We start from the raw sequence: 21,857 nt of genomic DNA, 5'->3' as shown, positions 1-21,857 counted from the left end.
GGCCAAATTAGATTGTATTTACGAAACCTCCAAAGAAGCTGAAGCTAATGGATTGGGTTTTTCAGTTGTTACAATCCCTAATACCGGACAAGTCAGATCCCAGAGTGAAACCTAGCTTGATAGATCCTAACATTTTTTTTAAGAAACCATGGATGTCAGTTACTGAACACATTCACAAGAGTCTGCCAGCGTACTCTTAACACACAGAATAAAAAGTTTATTAAACAACAAAAATGAACAATATTACACTAAACAAAAAGATTGGAAAGATTTCAATGCAAACACCAGAAAATGATTCAAACTCACACTACTCCTTTTACCCCAGCAATACAATTACAGACACACAACCCCAGTGAAGATTTACCACTATCTGTACTCCATGGCTTCTTGCTTGGGCTGGCACAGATTCAAACGGTTTTCTTCCAGCGTATTTCTGAGCATTTACTAGATGCTTTTCCCTCAGCTGGTACTGTGCCTGAGACACCCAAACACCGCAATCAAAACCCACTGTTGCTTCAACTTCGGAGCGAACACGAGTTCTCTAAACTCAGTTACCCAGCAGTCTTGCAGGATTTTTTTTTACTAGAGAGCTTGGAACTTCTGCATCCATTCTCTGGCACACAAACACTGCCCTTCTCTCTTTCCCTATGTCACTGTTGTGTCCCTGAACCCTTGATGTTAGGCAACAGCAGTTTTCTTTTCCCTACTTTAGTTTATTGTCTAACTTCACTTAAAGGGTTGTAAACCATAGTTAAAAATGCATGTAGACAAACAGCCTGTATGTAAAGGCATGAAAACACTCAGCTTACAAAAAAACGGTCGAACGAAACTAGAATCATGTTTCAGCTTTCTTAACCCACAACCCATTGGCCCAGTTTCTCTAATGCTCTTTGAACTGACCTCCCTCCATTCAGTGAAACAGCAGCCACACCATTATATTAAACTATGGGGCAGAATTTTCTGCCTGTCGGGTGGGCGTGGACCTGATTGGCGCCCCCGATCGGGTCTGCACTGCCATTTTCCATGGGCGGGCCAATTAAGGCCCACTCAGCGTGATGTGCACCCGGAAGTGCTGTGTGCTCCCTGTGCGGCCGGGGTAGGGGTTGCCTGAGTCGGGCGTGCACTCTTTCGCGCATGCGCAGAGGTGCCTCAGGGAGATTAGTTTTAAGTCCAAAAAGTGGAATAAAGTGGTGAGAAAATTTTTATGGCATGTCCCCTCATGTGAAACTGAAACATGTGCATTAATTTTAATAAAAATTTTTCTGAAAATTTTAACTCATTCATGAAACCTCATCCCGCCCGTGGATGAGGTTCCATGAAAAATGCAAAGGCCGCCTGGGCTCTTCGCCTACCCAACAACCTTAAGGTTGGACGGGCAGCTCAGCTGATTTCCTTAACTGGTTTTTAATAGGCCATTGACAATTCAGCAGGCGCGCAACCAAATCGGCTGGGCGCCCGCTGAACTGAAAATCTAAATGATGCGCGGTGATGTCAGGATGCACGTCCAATGTCACCCCGTGTCATTTTACATCTTGGCAAGCGGGCCCCACCCCCGCTCGCTGAGCCAAAAACTCTGCCCATGATGTAAGCTTCCTGCTGACTGTCATATCATGGAAACATGGTAACAGGCATTGTTCCCTTTAAAGTGCACAGGTGTGCATTGTGCAGCAATCCAGAACCTCGCATGCAACAATCAGGCTGCTCACAACCAGTGTTCCCTTTAAAATGTGCCCACGTGAGGCTACAGAGCAACTTTAAAGGGACGACAAGTGCAACAATGCAAAATTAGAGGGAATTTTGGCAAGGGAAGCAGACTATTCAGCACCTTAAGCCTATTCCGCCATTCCGAATGGGGCTAATCTGTACCTTTAACTCCATTTACCCATCTTGGTTGCATATCCCTTAATACCTGTACCCAATAGAAATCTAGAGATCTGAGCTTTGAAAGCCCCAACTTCCACAGACTTTTGGGAGGACAGAGTTCCAGATTTCTACAACGCTTTTGTTTGAACAAGTGCTTCCAGCTTTCTCTCCTCATTTGGCCTAATTTAAGATTGTGCCTCTTCTGATTTGCATTTCCTCACCAGAGGAAATACTTTCTCTGTAACTACCTGATTGAATTCTCTTATCATTTCAATGGCTGTGAAATGCATGCATATCTAACTTTCGTACACTAACCTTCAGGAGTTAGGGTTTTGGCATATTAGCAAATTAATCTCTTCTTTCCAGAGTAATTGCTGCTAATATTATTCATCTTGATGCCTCCATTCCTTTCCACCTTGAGAAACTGCTTGATTGTTCTGATTCAACAAACTAAAACATACAGCTTATGAAAATGTCACGGGTTAATTCTTGCACTGCATCAGATGTACATTTAAAAAAGTCATTCTTGGGATGTGGGTATCACTGGATTCATTGCCCATCTCTGGTTGCCCTTGACAAGGTTGTGGTGGTGCTTCCATTTATTGTGGTTTGATAGCTGAATAGAGACTGATAGACATTTAGAGAACTCTGTTCCTCTTCTGCTTAGTCAACAGATGGACTCCTGACAGTGCAGTTCTCCCTCAGTCTTGCACAGAAGTGCCTCAGCTCATTTACTGAAATCGGAGGTTGCTATCAGATAATTCATGAAGTACTTATATGCTCAACTCTTCCCTTGGTTCCCAGCTTTCCATCAGTCCCGTGAACACCATGTATTGTTTGGAACATGGCTCTTAACCTATACTTTCCTTTCTCGTTTAGACTTTTGATTTGTCTTCAAAGGCGACGTACCTGTCTGACTTTCCAGGTTGTCAAATTGGTCTGTGTCATGGCTGTAACAGATAACATAAGACACCGAGGTTAACTTCATTTGGAACAGGAAGTTGCTGCTGCTAGTGCATTTTCCTGCAATGGCTTTGGTGGAAGGTTTGGTTTACCTGAGAAATCCAAGCTGTACATAAATAATCCAGTAGTAAGCTTCATGGACCCCTGAGGATTCATCTGATAAGTTCTTTCAATGTCCTGACTAGGAATCGATTTGCGGACTCCAGGCTGTGTGAAGATGCCATGTAAAGTTATTGTACAAGAATTATAGTACTCAGTCAAACATTTGCGGAACACCACATAGAAGGAGCAGTAAACCATTTGACCAAGTGCAGAGAAGATTTACTACAATAATACAAGGGATGAGGGACTTCAGTTATGTGGAGAAGCTGGGATTGTTCTCAGAGCAAGAAGGTTAAGAGAAGATTTAATAGAAGTGTTCAAAATTATGAAGGGATTTGATAGAGCAAATAATGCGACTTTTTTTAAAACTAGCCAGAAGGTTGGTAACCAGAGGACACAGAATAAAGATAATTGGCAAAAGAACCAGAGGAGCGATGAGAATTTTTTTTAGGCAGTGAGTTGTTGTGACCTGGAACATGCTGTTTGGAAGGGCTGCAGTAGCAGATTAAGTAGCAACTATCAAAAGGGCTTTTGACAAACTCTTGAAAAGAAATAAAAATGCAGGGTTATGGGGGTAAGAACAGGGAGTGGGTTTAAATGAAACAGCACAGGGCTGAATGGCCTCCTCTGTTGTATTGTTCTATGACTGAGCCCAATCTGATATCTTGTGATCATGACAAATGAATCTTTTTAGACTCCAAACCCTTCTTTGTCTTTGCATCACAATTTTTGATCTTGGGTTGTAGAAAAGTCAATATTTACTCTTTAAATGTTGCTCTTAAGACATTAAGAGTTAATCACATAGCAAGGAACGTAAGTTACATCCAGAGCAGGAGTTCCCAGTTGCCTCAAGGGTACCACAATTTATCAGATTTATTGAATTCAATTCTGCAATTTACTATGGTTGGATTTAATCTCTCAACCTCTGAGCTATTGGTCCAGTATCATATAACCCGGTACCCTTCAACAGTAGATACATTTATAAACACCATGATTCATCCATCTCCAACATGTTTCAGATTCTCAGAACCATTTAAGAGGAAGGGCCAGTTTTGGGTTAATTATTCTTATCAGTTTTCATAAATGACATAGACTCGGGTGTAGGGAACAGCATTCTATAGTTTGCAGATGATATGAAATCGGCAAAATATTAGAGGAGAGTTAGGGCTTCAGGATGCCAATAAGCATGGTGAAATTGGAAGAAGCATGGCAGATGGAGTTCAATGCAAAGAAGTGTGAATGTAATTTGGGAGGACTAATATGGAAAGACAGTGGACTATAAATGATGCAATTTTGAAAAGTGCAGACGTGCACAGAGCATCAGCATAAAGGAGCAGGATTAGGACATTTGGCTCTTCAAGCCTGCTCTGCCATCCAACCTCAACGCTATTTTCCCGCACTACCCCATTTCTCTTGATGTCTTGAAAATCTAGAAATCTATCGATCTCTGTCTTGAATGTACTCGATGACTGATCTGCCACAGCCCTCTTGGACAGAGACCTTGGCGCCCCTATTAACAATTCCTTAAAGTTGGCATGGCAAATTGATTGCCCTTGACATCAAGGTCACGTTTGACTGAATGTAGCATCAAGGAATCGTAGCAAATCTGGGGTCAGTGGGAATTGGGGGAAAACTCTCTGCTGGTAAGAGTCATACCTAGCACTAAGGAAGATGATTGTGGTTGTTGTTCAGTCATCTCAGCTCCAGGACATCACTGCAGGAGTTCCTCAGGGTAGTGCCCTCGGCCCAACCATCTTCAGCTGCTTCATCATCACCTTTCTCCTTCTGCCATCATAAGGTCAGAAGTGGGATGTTTGCTGATTGTACAATGTTCAGCACCATTTGCGACTCTTAAGATACTGAAGCAGTCCATGTCCAAATGCAGCAAGACCTGGACAATATCCAGGCTTGGGCTGACAAGTGGAAAGTAACATTCACACCACACAAGTGCCAGGCAATGACTATCTCCCAACAAGAGAGAATCTTACCATCGCCCCTTTAAGTTCAATGGCATCACCATCACTGAATCCCCCACTGTCAACATCCTGTGGGTTACCATTGACCAGAAACTGAAATAGACTATCCCTATAAATACTGTGGCTACAAGAGCAGGTCCGAGGCTGGGAATCCTACAATGAGTTACTCAACTGAATCCCCAAAATCTGTCCACCATCTACAAGGCACAAGTCAGGAGTGTGATGGAGTACTCTCCACTTGCCTGGATGAGTGCAGCTCCCACAATGCTCAAGAAGCTTGACACTGTCCAGGACAAAGCAGTCCGCTTGATTGGCACCACATCCACAAACATTCACTCCCTCCATCACCAACGCAGAGCAGCAGCACCATCTACATGATGCCCTGCAGGATTCACTGAGGTTCCTTAGACAGCACCTTCCAAACCCACAACCACTACCATCTAGAAGGACAATTTGGTAGATAGATGGGAACACCACCACCTGGAAGTTCCCCCCCAAGTCACTCTTCATCCTGACTTGGAAACATATCGCCATTCCTTCACTGTCGCTGGGTGAAAATCCTGGAACTCCCTCCCTAACAGCACTGTGGGTGTACCTACACCACATGGACTGCAGTGTTTCAGGAAGGCAGCTCACCACCACCTTCTCAAGGGCAATTAGGGATGGGCAATAAATGCTGGCCCAGCCAGTGACACCCACATCATATGAATGAAAACAAAAGGGTTATTTGGGGTTTTAAATAAGGGAAAGACTATAAAAACGAAGAGATCATGCTAGAACTTTATAAATCACTGGTCAGGTCTCAGCTGGGAATATTCTGAGCACCACGTTTGAGGAAAGATGCAAAGGCCTTGGAAAGGGTCCAGAGGAGGTTCACCAGGATGTTACCAGGGATGAGGAACTTCAGTCATGAGGAGAGGTTGGAAAAGTTAGGAATGTTCTTGGAATGGAGGGAGTTAAGCAGTTACCCGACAGAGATTTTCAAAATAATGAGAGGTTTGGAGTAAATAGAGAAAAATGATACCCTCTGATGAGAGGGTCACTAAGCAGGGGTCTAGAGGGGAGATGGGGAATGTTTTCAGGTTCTGGAACGCTTGACCTGAAAAGGTGGTGGAAGCTGATTCCATAAATAATTTTGAGAGTATAAGATAGGTGCTTGAGGATGAGGAACTCATAGGGTTATGGACAAAAAGCAGGGATGGAGGACTAAGCATCACCAGGCATACTTCCAAAGAGCTGGCACAGGTGTGATGGGCTGAATGGCTGCCTTCTATACTGTGATTTGTGTGAGACATTTTCTCCTGGGTTCATGCTTAAGCAACTGAGTTTAAATTCTATGATGCTGCCTTTTTGTTGCAGGATTCCCTCTTCTCCCCCCAGAGGGCAGCATTCCCCACGTTCCTGCTCATTTTTGATCCACAAGGAAGTTGAGGGTTGTGAGGGACAGGCAGGAAAGTGGAGTTAAGGCCACGACAGAACAGCCATGATCTTACTGAAGGTGGAATAGGCTCGAGGGGCGGAATGGCCTATTCCTATTTCTCATGTTCTCCTGCAAACTTTAGATACCTGAAATAAAAACAAATGCACTAGAAATACGCAGCAGGTCAGTTAGGAGCTGGAAAAGTCAGGATGAGCAGGTGATGTTTCTGGTTTGGCCCCTGCATGGAAGTGGTCAAAAGACTGAAAGAAAGTATTGCATTTCTGTAGCACCTTTCACGACCACTAGACATCCCAAAGAACACTTTACAGGCAATGAAGTGCAGTCACTGTGGTAAAAACGGCAGCTAATTTATGCACAGCAAGATCCCACTAAGTGATAACCAGGTAATCGGTTTCAGTGATGTTGATTGAGGCATAAATGCCAGGACACTGGGGAGTACGCCCCTGCTCTTATTCAGATGTTGGCCATGGGATCTTCGGGCAAATGAGGCCTCGGTTTAACTTGTGAAATAAAGCACCTCCAACGGGGATTATATCAGAACGTCCCTTAATTTTCATCTCCAGAGTTGTTTCTTTATGAATGGAAAAGTGTCAGCGCTGAGCAATGCAACTTATATTTTGTGTATTAGTGTCCACTTTGAACACTTGAAGCTCGAGTGGAGCTTATTCTACAGCTATAGTCTGAATAGAAAGCCTAACCAACCTGTGAGTACTCCTTCCACAACCCATCGTCATCCATGAACTGCCACAATCCTTTGCTTGTAGCGCTTCTGTGAAATAGAATGAAACAATTTTAAAAACTTGCATTTTTTTGGCACCTTTCATGACCTCAGGATGTCCCAAGGTGCTTTACGGTAAACGGAGTACTTTTGAAGTGTAGTCACTGTTGTAATGTAGGAAATGTGGCAGCCAATTTGTACACAGCAGGATCCCACAAACAGCAATGTGATAATGATCAGATAATCCTTTTTTGTGATCTTGGTTGAGGGACAAACACTGGCCAGGACACCATGATAACTCTCCTGCTCCTCTTTGATCCTTGGGATTTTTTTATGTCCACCTGAGAGCAACAGATTGGGCCTCAGTTTAACATCACATCCAAAAGACAGCACCTCAGACAGTGCAGCATTCCCTCAATACCTGTAGTGGAGTGTCAACCTTGATGATGTGCTCAAGTCTACAGAATGTGACTCAAATCCACAATCTTCTGCCTCAAGAGTTGAGAATGGCACATGGGCAACACCAAGGTAGTTACTGTATCTCAGTTAGCATTGAAAAATATGAACTGAAAAATATTGGAATATCTTCCTAAAGGGACTTCCTGCCTGATGGACCAGGACTGTGATGTGTTATTATACGAAACCGAATCAGTTCTGCAGTTAAAGGCAATGGGGATGTCTTGGTTCTAGAAGCTTAAGTGCCCTGCAGTACCGGCAGTTAGCCCAGTGAGGTAAACTGTGTATTTCTATTGGGTATTCTCAAGTGGGAGTAACAGAATCGCCATCACTTAAAATGCACAAGAAGCTGAATGGTCTCCTCCTGTTCGTGTGCCTTTGTAGCATTATTTGACAGCATTCACCTTCTTGCCTCTTAGATTGCTTTCTCTTCACCTGCCTCATCCACAAATATCCCCACCCTCAATAAAAGCAAAATATTGCAGCTGCCTGAGATTTGAAATAAAAACAGCGTGTGCTGGAACAACTCAGCTCTGACGGCATCTGTGGAGAAAGAAACAGAGTTAACAATTCGTGTCCAATACGACTCTCCTTCAGAACTCCCTTTCTTGTTTCCTTTTAGTGTTAGAAGAAGAAATGTTTTCTCTGATGTCTTGAATTCTAATTTGCATAATTCACGCATCAAACTGTTTTTGTACAGCAACAGAAATGACATCCGTAATTTGACAGAATCAAGAAAGTATAGAAATCTGTTCAAAAACGCAGCTTGACACTGGGTGTGATTGACACAATCAACAGGCAGAAGAATACCAAACGGTTCATTGAACCGGCCCCTCACAACAGAAATGCCTGGAAAAGCATCACAGCTCGGCACCTAATTCCACATGGACCACCTCCCCACCATCAGTTCTGAAGAAGAGCCGAAAATTGGACTTGAAACGTTAACTGTTTCTCTCTCTACAGATGCTGCCAAACCTGTTGAGTTTTTCCAGGTAATTCTGTTTTTGTTTTTGTGCTGCCAAACCTGTTGAGTTTTCCCAGCACTTCCTGTCTCCATCCTCACCGATGGGAGAGTCCAGCACATCAGTGCGAAAGATAAGGCTGAAGCATTTGCAACCATATTCAGCCAGAAGTGTTGAGTGGATGATCCATCTCGGCCTCCACCTGAAGTCCCCAGCATCACAGATGCCAGTCTTCAGCCAATTCGATTCACTCCACGTGATATCCACAAGAAACAGCTGAAGGCACTGGATACTGCAAAGGCTCTGGGCCCTGACAACACCCTGGCAATAGTACTGAAGACTTGTGCTCCAGAACTGGCTGCGCCCCTAGCCAAGCTGTTTCAGTACAGCTACAACACTGGGATCTACCCAGCAATGTGGAAAATTGCCCAGGTTTGTCCTGTACACAAACACAGCAGGACAAATCCAACCCGACCAATTACCGCCCCATCAGTCTACTCTCGATCATCAGTAAAGTGATGGAGTGTGTTGTCGACAGTGCTATCAAGCACAACTTACACAGTAATAACTCGCTAACCAATTATCAGTTTGGGTTCGGCCAGGGCCACTCAGCTCCTGTCTTCATTACAGCCTCGGTCCAAACATGGATGAAAGAGCTGAACTCCAGAGGCGAGTTGAGAATGACTGCCCTTGACATCAAGGCAGCATTTGACCCGAGTGTGGCATCAAGGAGCCCCAGCAAAACTGGAATCAATGGGGATCAGGGGGAAAACTCTCCGCTGATTGGAGTCATACCTAGCGCAAAGGAAGATGGTTGTTGGACGTCAGTCATCTCAGCTCCAGGACATCACTGCAGGAGTTCCTCAGGGTAGTGTCCTCGGCCCAACCATCTTCAGCTGCTTCATCAATGACCTTCCTTCCAAGATAAAGTGAGATGATGATTCACAATGTTCAGCACCATTTGCAACTCCTCAGATACTGAAGCAGTCCATGTCCAAATGCAGCAAGATCTGGAAAATATCCAGGCTTGGGCTGACAAGTGGCAAATAACATTCTCGCCATAAAAGTGCCAGGCAATGACCATCTCCAACAAGAGAATCTAACCATCGCCCCTTGACATTCAATGCCATTACCATCACTGAATCCCCCACTATCAGGTGGGGAGATGGCGTAGTGGTAATGTTGCTGGACTAGTAATCCCAAGACCCAGGCTAATGCTCTGGCAACACAGCAGCTGGTGAAACTTGAATTCAGTTAGTAAAAAAATCTGGAATATAAAGCTAATATCATATCAATGATGGTGACTGTGAAACTATCTTCGATTGTTGTAAAAACCCATCTGGTTCACGAATGTCCTTTAGGGAAGGAAATCTGTCATCCATACCTGGTCTGGCCTACATGTGACTCCAGACCCACAGCAATGCGGTTGTCTCTTAACTGCCCTCTGAAATGGCTGAGAAAGTCACTTAGTTCAAGGGCAATTAGGGATGGGCAACAAATGCTGGGTTTGCCAGCGATGCCCACATCCTGTGAATAAATAAAGAAAATAAAAATCAACATCTTAGGGGCTACCATTGACCAGAAATTGAAACTGGACTAGCCATATAAATACTGTGCAAGAGCAGATCAGACGCTGGTAATTCTATGGTGAGTAACTTATCTCCTGACTCCCCAAAGCCTGTCCACCATCTACAAGACACAAGTCAGGAGTGTAATGGAACACTCTCCATTTGCCTGGATGAGTGCAGCTCCCACAACACTCAAGAAGTTCGACACCATCCAGGACAAAGCAGCCTGCTTGATTGGCACCATATTCGCTGCGTTAAAAATTCAATCCTTCCACCAGTGAATCATGTGGCAGCTGTGTGTACTAACTACAAGAGGCACCGCAGTGACTCAGCAAAGCTCCTTTGCTGGCACCTTCCAAACCTGCAACCACTACCATCTAGAAGGACAAGGGCAGCAGATAGATGGGAACACCACCACCTGCAAGTTCCCCACCAAGTCACTCACCATCCTGACTTGGAAATACATTGCCATTCCTTCACTGTTGCTGGATCAGAATCCTGGAACTCCCTCCCTAACAGCACTGTGGGTGTACCTACACCACATGGACTGCAGCAGTTCAAGAAGGCAGCTCACCACCACCTTCTCAAGAACAATTAGGGATGGGCAATAAATGCTGGCCCAGCCAGTGATACCCACATCCCATGAAAGAATTGAAAAAAATTCAGCTCTATTCCCTCAGGGTATATGTGGCTTCCTTCCCTTTTTGAGGAGCCCCTCATCTCCAAGATGTCCAGCTTTCTCCTCAGGCTGATTCCTCCCTCTTTAGTTCAAATGTTGGTGCTCCTCTTGACTCCTGCGACGGGTGTGACCTGAATTCCCACACCATGAGATGCAAAGTCCAGGTGTCTGGATCTCAGGGAAGAATGCTGAGAGACACCACAGGCTCAAATACTTAAATGTTCTGGGATCTGGTATTATAGACCGGAGAATCCCCCTTTAAATCCAGTGCTAATTGTGGGCAAGGCAGTTTAGCTCCAACACTCCCACAATTATAGCTGTGAGGACTGCACTGGTTAAACTAGTCTACTGCCTTAGTTGGAGCAGCTTTAATTAAGAACACGGTTTATTGTGTGATGAGGTGCTAAGCACAGGGTGCATTTTAGAGGAAATGTGACAAGAGTTACTGGATAATAAAATAATTTGCACTGAGCTACAGTGTCTTGTATAAACTCCCTCATCATTGGAATCTCAGTTACTATGACTCCCTCAAGCACCTCCCTCTGCCCTGTCTGTTATTCTACATTGATTATTTGCTCCATCAATCAGTACTAAATGAGAGCAGTAAATTGTATATCAATGAAAGTGTAGCTTGGACTAATTATAGTTCACACCAAAATTCATTGTTGATGCTCCAGTTGTGTGCAGTATTAACACGTACCCCACACACTTACCCACTTGCTCTCCAGAGGCTAGGAGTTACCAGACGCTTGACAGCTCTCTTGGTGCCAATTGAAAGATTGGTTTGTCTCATGGCTGCAAAAATTCAAACACAATGATCAGGGCTTATCTGTTCATGTGAAAGTTATACACTTACACAAATTGGCTGAGCTGAATGACCCATTTCTCTGATTTAACTTTTATGAACTTTGCGGTAAGTGGTGAAATGATTGCACTCAATGTTCACCGTTAGGAAAGCTGCACAGTGAGATCTAACCAGCTCTGTGGGATGAATTTCCCTTTCTCGGTGTTAACTTCATTCTGCCATCCATCAATGGTGATGTCATCGAGCAGGCTAAGCAGCCAATCACATTGAAGAATTTGCACAGCCAACCAGGAAATAACCAGCAGTTTCTTATAATTTTACAGAAAATAAAATAATGTTTGGGCATACACATGGGATTAAAGTAGAGCATGACAACCCATGGACAAAATTTTTTTTTTTAATTGTTGGAATGTTTGTCATTGAATGGAGAAATTTGGCATTCCACAAATATAAGATTCATTATCCAGGGCCAGAGAGGTTATTCATTAGTAATTAGCACTATGCCATTCAGAATCCAGTTACACTTCATTTGGCAAGGCGTAACCTTTTCAGGGTTGTAAAAGTGAGATGAATAGTGCAAAAAGTGAAAATTCATATCAATTCAGTGATTTCTAATTGATTTCTATCTGGAAGTACTTCAACATTGCACCCTGTGGAAGAGTGGGAAATGACATCATGAACCACGTGACATGGGTGCAGGGAAAGCAGCTGATTGGTGGGGAAGATTGGTGAACATTTCTAGTCTTTAAAGTAAAACTAAGGTCTTTGGTTTGTGTTTAGGTCTCTAGTCTTTTTCTCTCTTTCATAGAAATAGCTTGTTAAGTATAAGATCGATACTGGTGTAAAAAAAATTACAATAGAGTGTTAAGAGTGGGAGATTCTTCAGGGATACTAGAGTAATTAATAAATTAAATAAAATACGATAGTGATGGCAGGATGGGTGATGTGTTGCTGCTGCAGCATGTGGGAGCTGGTGGACACCAAGGTGATCCAGAGCGAACACATCTGTAGTAAGTGTTTGCAGCTTGAGGAACTTGGGATCCGAGTTGAGGAGCTGGAATCCAAGCTGCAGACGTTGTGCCACATTGGGGAGGGAGAAAGTTACCTGGACACAGGAGGCTGTCACACCCCTCAGATTAGGTAATTCATATTTGGTCTGTGATCAGGGACAGGAGGGTGTGACTGTGGGTGAGGCAGATAAGGAGACCCAGCGGGTAGTGTTTGAGGAGCCTCGGGCCCAGCAATTATCCCACAGTGACTAGGTTCTTGCAAGCTGTGTGGACAAGAGTGGGGACTGCAGGGAGGAAGAACGAACTGACCACGGCACCATGGTGCAGGGAGCCATTCAAGTGGGGGGAGGAAATAGGAATGTAGTAGTGGTGGTAGGGGACAGTATAATTAGGGGGATAAATACTGTTCTCTGCAGCTGTGAGTGTGAGTCCCGAAGGCTGTGTTGCCTGCCCAGTGCCAGGGTTAAGGACATCTCCAAAGGGCTGGAGAGGAACTTAGAGTGAGGGGGAGGGGGGAATCCAGTTGTCATTGCCCCCATTGGTACCAACGACATTGCTGGGACTAGAAAGGAGGTTCTGCTGAAAGAATTTTAACCGGAGGTAAATAATAAATCAGAATTTCCAAGGTAATAATCTTAGGATTACTACCTGAGCCACGGGTAAACTGGCATAGGGTAAATAAAGTCAAGGAGTTAAACGTGTGGCTCAGAGGTTGGTGTGGGAGGAATGGGTTTCAGTTGATGGGGCACTGGCACCAGTACTGGGGTAGAAGGGAGCTGATCTGGGGGGACGGGCTTCACTTGAACTACCTGTGTCCTGGCGAATCAAATAACTAGGGCTGTAGAGAGGACTTTAAAGTAAATAGAGTGGGGTAGGGTTCTGGAGAGGGGATATGTAGGCTTACAAAGCAAAAGGATATGGCAGCATTGCAGGGCAGCTATTTAGGCAACGATACCCAGAGTGTGAGAGGAAGGGACAGGGTGTACAAACATAAAACAGCAGCAAATAGGGTCAAAGGGGGAAAAAAATGGTAAAAAGGCAAAATTAATGGCTCTTTACTTAAATGCATGTAATATTCAAAACAAAATAAATAAATTAACAGCACAAATAGAGGTCAATGGATATGATCTTATGGCCATTATGGAGGCATGGTTATAAGGAGATCAAACCTAGAAACTAAATATTCAGGGGTATGTGGCTTTTGGAAAGGACAGTCAGGAAGGAAGGGGTGGTGGGGTAGCTTTGTACAAGATGGAATAAGTACGATAGCAAGAAATGGCCTTGGATCAGAAGATGTAGAATCCATATGAGTGGAGGTAAGAAATAACAAGGAGAAGAAGACACTGGTGGGAGTACTCTATAGGCCCTCTAACAATAGCTATACTGTAGGACAGCAAATAAATCAGGAGATAATGATGGAATGTAAAGAAGGCAGTACGTTAATCATGGGCAACTCTAATCTCCATGTAGATGGGGAAAATCAAATTGGCAGAGGTTGCCAAGAGCAAGAACTTAGAGTGTATTCGGGACAGTTTCCTAGAACAATATGTTGTGGATCCAATCAGGGATCAGGCTATTTTGGAACTGGTATTGTGTAATGGGGCAGGCTTAATACATGATCTCAGACTAAAGTGTATCCCCCTAGGAAACAGTGACCACAATATGGTAGAACTTAGCATTCAGTTTGAGAGTGAGAAACTTGGGTCAGAAACAACTGTGCTAAACTTAAATAAGGGCAATTACAAAGGAATGAGGGCAGAACTGGGCTGGAGTGGACTGGGAAAGGAGGTTAACAGAAAAGACGGTTGATGAACGGTGGCAGACGTTTAAGAAAATAGTTCTTGACTCACAACAATGATATATCCCAGTGAGGAAGAAAGATTTAAATAAGGGAATAAACCAACCATGGTTAACCAAGGAAGTTAAGGATAGTATCAAATTGAAAGAAAAACATACAATGTGGTAAAAATTAGTGGTAAGCTAGAGGATTAGGAAAGTTTTATAAAGCAACAAAAGGTGACCAAAAAACTAATAAAGAGGGAGAAAATAAACTTTGAGGGTAAACTAGAATATAAAAACAGACAGTAAGAGCTTCTTAAAAGTATAAAGTAGAAGAGAGAGGGCAAAGTGAACATAGCCCCTTAGAGAATGAGGCTAGGGAAATAATAATGGGAACCTGGGGAAATGGCAGAGGAGTTGAATAAATACTTTACATTAGTCTTTACGGTAGAAGACAGTAATAGCTTTCCAAAAATGCTAAATAGTCAAGGGGCAAAAGGGGAGGGTGCAGTGGAGGAAATAAATACAATAACTATCACTAGAGAAAAAGTACTAGGGAAACTAATGGGGCTAAAGGCTGATAAGCCCGCTGGACCTGATGGGTTGCATCCTAGGATATTAAAGGAAGTAGCTACAGAGATAGTGAATACATTGGTGGTAATCTTCCAAGAATCCTTCGATTCTGGAAAAGTCCCAGAGGATTGGAAAACTGTCAATGTAACATCCTTATTCAAAAATAGATGGAGACAAAAAACTGGTAACTATAAGCCAGTTAGCTTAACATCTGTCATTGGAAAAATGTTAGAGTCTATTATAAAGAATGTAATATGCATTTAGAAATACATAATCTAATCAAGCAGAGTCTACATGGCTTCATGAAGGGGAAATCATGTCTGATGTCCCATTCTGTTACATTACTTGACAGGAACACTCAGTTACATGAAACATGAGCCACCATATAAAAGACTGGAGAAGCTGGGATTGTTCTGTGTAGAGCAGAGAAGGTTAAGGGGAGACTTAATAGAGAACTTGAAGATCATGTAGGGTTTTGATAGAGTAAATAAAGTAAAACTGTTTCCATTGACAGAAGGGTCGATCAATAACCAGAGAACACAGATTGAAGATAAAAACAGAATTACCTGGAAAAACTCAGCAGGTCTGGCAGCATCGGCGGAGAAGAAAAGAGTTGACGTTTCGAGTCCTCATGACCCTTCGACAGAACTTGCGTTCGAGTCCAAGAAAGAGTTGAAATATAAGCTGGTTTAAGGTGTGTGTGTGGGGGGCGGAGAGATAGAGAGACAAAGAGGTGGAGGGGGGGGTGGGGGGGTGTGATTGTAGGGACAAACAAGCAGTGATAGAAGCAGATCATCAAAAGATGTCAACGACAATAGTACAATAGAACACATAGGTGTTAAAATTAAAGTTGGTGATATTATCTAAACTAATGTGCTAATTAAGAATGGATGGTAGGGCACTCAAGGTATAGCTCTAGTGGGTTTTTTTTTATATAATGGAAATAGGTGGGAAAAGGAAAATCTTTATAATTTATTGGAAAAAAAAGGGGAAGGGGAAAACAGAAAGGGGGTGGGGATGGGGGAGGGAGCTTACGACCTAAAGTTGTTGAATTCAATATTCAGTCCAGAAGGCTGTAAAGTCCCTAGTCGGAAGATGAGGTGTTGTTCCTCCAGTTTGCGTTGGGCTTCACTGGAACAATGCAGCAAGCCAAGGACTGACATGTGGGCAAGAGAGCAGGGTGGAGTGTTGAAATGGCAAGCGACAGGGAGGTTTGGGTCATTCTTGCGGACAGACCGCAGGTGTTCTGCAAAGCGGTCGCCCAGTTTACGTTTGGTCTCTCCAATGTAGAGGAGACCACATTGGGAGCAACGGATGCAGTAGACTAAGTTGGGGGAAATGCAAGTGAAATGCTGCTTCACTTGAAAGGAGTGTTTGGGTCCTTGCACGGTGAGGAGAGAGGAAGTGAAGGGGCAGGTATTGCATTTTTTGCGTGGACATGGGGTGGTGCCATAGGAGGGGGTTGAGGAGTAGGGGGTGATGGAGGAGTGGACCAGGGTGGCCCGGAGGGAGCGATCCCTACAGAATGCCGATAAGGGGGGTGAAGGGAAGATGTGTTTGGTGGTGGCATCATGCTGGAGTTGGCGGAAATGGCGGAGGATGATCCTTTGAATGCGGAGGCTGGTGGGGTGATAAGTGAGGACAAGGGGGACCCTATCATGTTTCTGGGAGGGAGGAGAAGGCGTGAGGGCGGATGCGCGGGAGATGGGCCGGACACGGTTGAGGGCCCTGTCAACGACCGTGGGTGGAAAGCCTCGGTTAAGGAAGAAGGAGGAGGCTTTCCACCCACGGTCGTTGACAGGGCCCTCAACCGTGTCCGGCCCATCTCCCGCGCATCCGCCCTCACGCCTTCTCCTCCCTCCCAGAAACATGATAGGGTCCCCCTTGTCCTCACTTATCACCCCACCAGCCTCCGCATTCAAAGGATCATCCTCCGCCATTTCCGCCAACTCCAGCATGATGCCACCACCAAACACATCTTCCCTTCACCCCCCTTATCGGCATTCCGTAGGGATCGCTCCCTCCGGGACACCTTGGTCCATTCCTCCATCACCCCCTACTCCTCAACCCCCTCCTATGGCACCACCCCATGTCCACGCAAAAAATGCAATACCTGCCCCTTCACTTCCTCTCTCCTCACCGTGCAAGGACCCAAACACTCCTTTCAAGTGAAGCAGCATTTCACTTGCATTTCCCCCAACTTAGTCTACTGCATCCGTTGCTCCCAATGTGGTCTCCTCTACATTGGAGAGACCAAACGTAAACTGGGCGACCGCTTTGCAGAACACCTGCGGTCTGTCCGCAAGAATGACCCAAACCTCCCTGTCGCTTGCCATTTCAACACTCCACCCTGCTCTCTTGCCCACATGTCAGTCCTTGGCTTGCTGCATTGTTCCAGTGAAGCCCAACGCAAACTGGAGGAACAACACCTCATCTTCCGACTAGGGACTTTACAGCCTTCTGGACTGAATATTGAATTCAACAACTTTAGGTCGTAAGCTCCCTCCCCCATCCCCACCCCCTTTCTGTTTTCCCCTTCCCCTTTTTTTTCCAATAAATTATAAAGATTTTCCTTTTCCCACCTATTTCCATTATATAAAAAAAACCCACTAGAGCTATACCTTGAGTGCCCTACCATCCATTCTTAATTAGCACATTAGTTTAGATAATATCACCAACTTTAATTTTAACACCTATGTGTTCTATTGTACTATTGTCGTTGACATCTTTTGATGATCTGCTTCTATCACTGCTTGTTTGTCCCTACAATCACACCCCCCCACCCCCCCCTCCACCTCTTTGTCTCTCTATCTCTCCGCCCCCCACACACACACCTTAAACCAGCTTATATTTCAACTCTTTCTTGGACTCGAACGCAAGTTCTGTCGAAGGGTCATGAGGACTCGAAACGTCAACTCTTTTCTTCTCCGCCGATGCTGCCAGACCTGCTGAGTTTTTCCAGGTAATTCTGTTTTTGTTTTGGATTTCCAGCATCCGCAGTTTTTTTGTTTTTAACAGATTGAAGATAATTGGCTAAACCAGAGGGGGAGATGAAGCACACTGTCTAAAAGGGTGGTGGAAACAGGATTCACAGGTAATTTTTAAAAGGATGAATACTTGAAAGCAAAAAAAAATAATAATTTTCTTTAGGAGAAGAATGGGCTTTAGTGAAAGAGTGGGGTGTTGACTAATTAGATAGTTCTTTCAAAGTCAAAGAGGCACAATAGGCTGAATGGCCTCCTGCTGTGCTGCTGAATTTGACACCTGATTTACAGCTATAACATTGTACCTGAAAAGTCCAGTGTGTATTTAAAGCGGCCAGCAGTAAATTGTAGAGATCCTTGGGGATTCAGCTGATAACTCTGTTCAATATCTTGACTATTGACTGAGCAGACAGCCCCACCTTCACCCTGCAGAATTTAAACAAGAAGTCAGAATAATCGTCTAAACTATAGATTTACAGATTTACAATCTAACAGCACATGAACCAATGACTAATGAATCTATTTTGATTGTGATGGCTGAAGGATGAAGATTGGCCAGGACATTCCTTTCTAAAAAGTAACATGTGTTATGATCCCCAGCTGATGTTACCCCTGGACAAGCCCAATACCAGAGTGGAACCCAGCTTGATAGATCCTAACTTTGTTTGTTTAGATACATGGAGAGTAGCTACTGAACAGAGGCACTGGAGTCAGTTAATGAACTTTTAACAAAAGAATAAAACATTTATTAAACAAGAAGTATGAACTATATTACAATGCTCCTTCACCTACAACTATACCTTTATAGGTGTATACAGATTTGTAAGGATAACACAAGTTACAAAAGCTATCTTATACTCTAATCTCCTCAGTAAGTACACAGCTCATGTAAACCTATCGCATCCTGTGGTCAGGCACACCACACACTGAAACCAAGTGACAGATGCCACCTCAAACAGATGCTATGGATCCCTCAACAGCTCTCCCCAGATGCTTGTCACACTGTGAGCCAACCTGCCTCACTGCACTCCATTCTTTACTCGAGGGTTTCCAATCTCCACTCTCCAAGGCCTCACCTTGGAATCTTCTCCCAAACTGATGCTTTCTCTCAGATGCCTTCCACAAAGATTCACCCCCAGGGTTTCGAACTCTCATCCTTCTAATAATCCTCTTCCCTGGGTCACCACATGTATTCAAGCTGTCTTCCATGCACACTCACTCATCAACTCAGCGTTAACATTACATCACTGCTTCACATGCCCATAGCAAAGAGTTACAGACCTTCAGTTGTCTCTTTGGGCCTTCTTGCCTCTTGCAAACTGTTCTTGCTTTAAGTCTGCTTTGTGAAGCTTTTGTCTCTTTAAATCTGAAGCTTGGAGCCTTTCTCTCTGCCTCCCACTCAACTTCATTAACAGGATCTTTTCCCAGGTTCCTGTCCTTCCTTTGACTAGAAGGTCTTCTTTGGACATTCCCCTCTTCCATTCCACTGGAGTTTGAGGTTTTCTTAGACTTGGGACTGGTATCTGTCCCTTTGCGCCAGTCTCTCCTGGCAGCAGGGCTGTAATGGTTCTGTCAAGCAACAAGGAGAAAATTCCAGAGCTTGGGGTCCCAGACAGCATGTTTTTATATATTCATGCATCGCTGACTAGGCCAGCATTTATTGCCCATCCCTAATTGCCCTTGTTCACAGGACATTTAAGAGTCATTGCTGTAGGTCTGGAGTCACACGTAGGGCAGATAAGGACTGCAAATTATGCAAAAGGGTATTAGTGAACCAGATGGGTTTTTTACAACAATTGACATTAGTTTTAATTCTTTTAATTCCATTAGTTTTTATTGAATTCAAATTTCACTATCTGCTGTGGCAAGATTTGAACCCAGATCACTTCTCTGGGTCTCTGGATTACTAGTCCAGTGACAGTACCACTACACCATCACCTCCCCTTGCTGAAGGCACAGCCGACAATGATAGAGGAAAGAAAATTGTGAATGCACAAAAGGCAAGAACTGAGGAGCCGCAGAGCCTGGGTGGAGGGATGGTTGGGGTTTCGGGCTGGGAGCAAAGCCATGGAGGGAACTGATTGAGAATTTTATAATTAAGGTGTTTCTGGACTGGAGGCCAATGTAGGTCAGTGAACACAAGGGTGATCGTGGTCCTAACCTGCTCCAATGGGTTCATAGGTAATTCAGCCTTGTGGAAGGGAGAAAAAGTTGAAAACATGGAGCAGATTGGCAGCATCTGTGGATGAGTCTCAGCTCAGCTCAGCTCACTGCAGCAGACTTCACCCTAAACTCAGTAACTGTGAGTTCAAGATCCGCAGTGGACTTGAAGCTACTGTATGTTGCTGTTTCAGGAATGTACTGAGGGGGTGCTGCATTAATGCAGATGTCTTTTGGATCAGCTGCTAATCTTGTTTACCTAAAGTGGATGTAAGAGCTCCCACAGCACTATTTGAAATGGAGGAGGCAGATTCGTTGGTGCTCCAGCCAAATTCTTCACTTGATCAATTCTTGACTTTTGTTCACCTGCTGTTTCTCAGTTCTTATGCTGCACAAAATGGTGGCCGCGCCTTCTACTGCTGGGTCCCTAAGCTCTGGAATTCCCTCCCTAAACCTCTCCATCTCTCTACCTCTCTCTCTTCTAAGATGCTTCATAAAACCTACCCCTTTGACCAAGCTTATGTTCACTTGACCTAATATTGCCTAATGTAGATCAAGGTCAAATTTAGTTTCTTAATATTCCCGTGAAGTGCCTTGGGGCATTCTACTACATTAAATGCATTATGATAATACAAGTTTTTGTTGTCCAGAGCAGTAGCCTCACAATGTAATGTAGTTGGCACAAACAACGGCAAGTGTAACAGTATCTAAACCTGCACACACACACACACACACACAGCCCAAAATTCCAAACGGGCCAACCACACAGCCGGAGAAGAGTGGAGCAGATCTCAAAGTCCTGGGATGACCACGAGCTAAGACACCAACTGCAGCTAAGATAACTGTGCCTCTCCAGGGGGGGGCAGGGCCAAGGTCAGGCAGGACAGTTTAAAGGAGGCTCCTGAGGGAAAGCTGAGTTTCCTAGGGGAGAATTTTCTCCCTGTCGGGCGGGCCATTTGGGAGTGGGTGCGGTTGGGCGTGGATCTGATCACTGTCCGCGATCGGGTCTGTGCCGCCATTTTACGTGGGTTGGCCAATTAAGGCCCACCCAGCGTGAAAAGCAGCTCCCGAGGACAGCGGGAGAGGGCGGGCAGCGGCTGGAGTGCAATGACTGCCGGAATCAATGGCCACCTGGTGGCCTGTTTAAATAGGGCGCAGACAAGCCTTGCAAAGGCTGTGAATCATGGCCAGCAGAAGGGCTCCCCACAGCGCTGCTGGTGAGCAGGCCAGATGAGAGAGTAGGGCAGCGGGGTACTGTGCCCCTCGCTTTTCCGATGAGTGCCTAACTGCCCTCCTGGAGGAGGTGGCAGCATAGCAGGAGGTCCTCGTACCCCACGATGGGAGGAGGAAGCCCCCCCCCACCTGACCAAACATGCCAGGGAGGAGATGGTGGACATAGTGGGCTTCCATGGCGTGGTGCGATGCACGTGGGTCCAGTGCTGCAAGCGTTTCAATGACCTCTTGCGCTCGGTAAGGGTGAGTACGATGTTGGCACAGGCCACTTAACACAGCAGACATGCTTCCCCCCGCCCCAGTCCCCCACCACCCCCCCCTAAACTCTGAATGCAGTTACAGCATTGAATCATCCACTGCATGTTTCCCTCGCTAGGCGGGCCAGCAGAGGTTCATAGGTAATTCTATGCCTAGTTCACCCTGAGAGGGTAGTGCTGAGATGGGTCCTGCACCCGTAGCGTGTGTGACACTGACACCCGGAGTACTGTTTTGGGGGCTACTTCAAGGACCTGCACCTAGGCGCAGTGCTGGAACTGCAAAACATGTCAAAGTCAGGCTGCTGACACGCTGGGAGGGGAGCTTCCA

The 21,857-nt window shown here is 44.9% G+C and overlaps 1 protein-coding gene across 3 annotated transcripts in view; it reads right to left on the bottom strand.

Annotated features, from left to right (window-relative positions):
• Nucleotides 1-191: 191 nt before the first annotated feature.
• The window catches only part of si:ch211-244b2.3 (uncharacterized protein LOC557230 homolog), a 42,952-nt gene continuing 21,286 nt past the window's right edge, over nucleotides 192-21,857 (bottom strand). For all 3 annotated transcript variants that reach the window (XM_041216285.1, XM_041216284.1, XM_041216286.1), the window contains exons 7-11: nucleotides 18,185-18,305; nucleotides 11,442-11,523; nucleotides 7,048-7,114; nucleotides 2,919-3,033; nucleotides 192-2,813 (exon numbers count right to left, since the gene is read on the bottom strand). In XM_041216285.1, coding sequence (XP_041072219.1) covers nucleotides 2,758-2,813; nucleotides 2,919-3,033; nucleotides 7,048-7,114; nucleotides 11,442-11,523; nucleotides 18,185-18,305 — 441 coding nt within the window. In that variant the 3' untranslated portion in view covers nucleotides 192-2,757. The remainder of the gene's footprint in view (nucleotides 2,814-2,918; nucleotides 3,034-7,047; nucleotides 7,115-11,441; nucleotides 11,524-18,184; nucleotides 18,306-21,857) is intronic.

Source organism: Carcharodon carcharias, chromosome 21 (genome assembly GCF_017639515.1).
Source record: "Carcharodon carcharias isolate sCarCar2 chromosome 21, sCarCar2.pri, whole genome shotgun sequence".
Classification (NCBI taxonomy): domain Eukaryota; kingdom Metazoa; phylum Chordata; class Chondrichthyes; order Lamniformes; family Lamnidae; genus Carcharodon; species Carcharodon carcharias.
The sequence above is the reverse complement of the archived record's forward strand: the minus strand, read 5'-3'. Positions and strand labels throughout refer to the sequence as shown.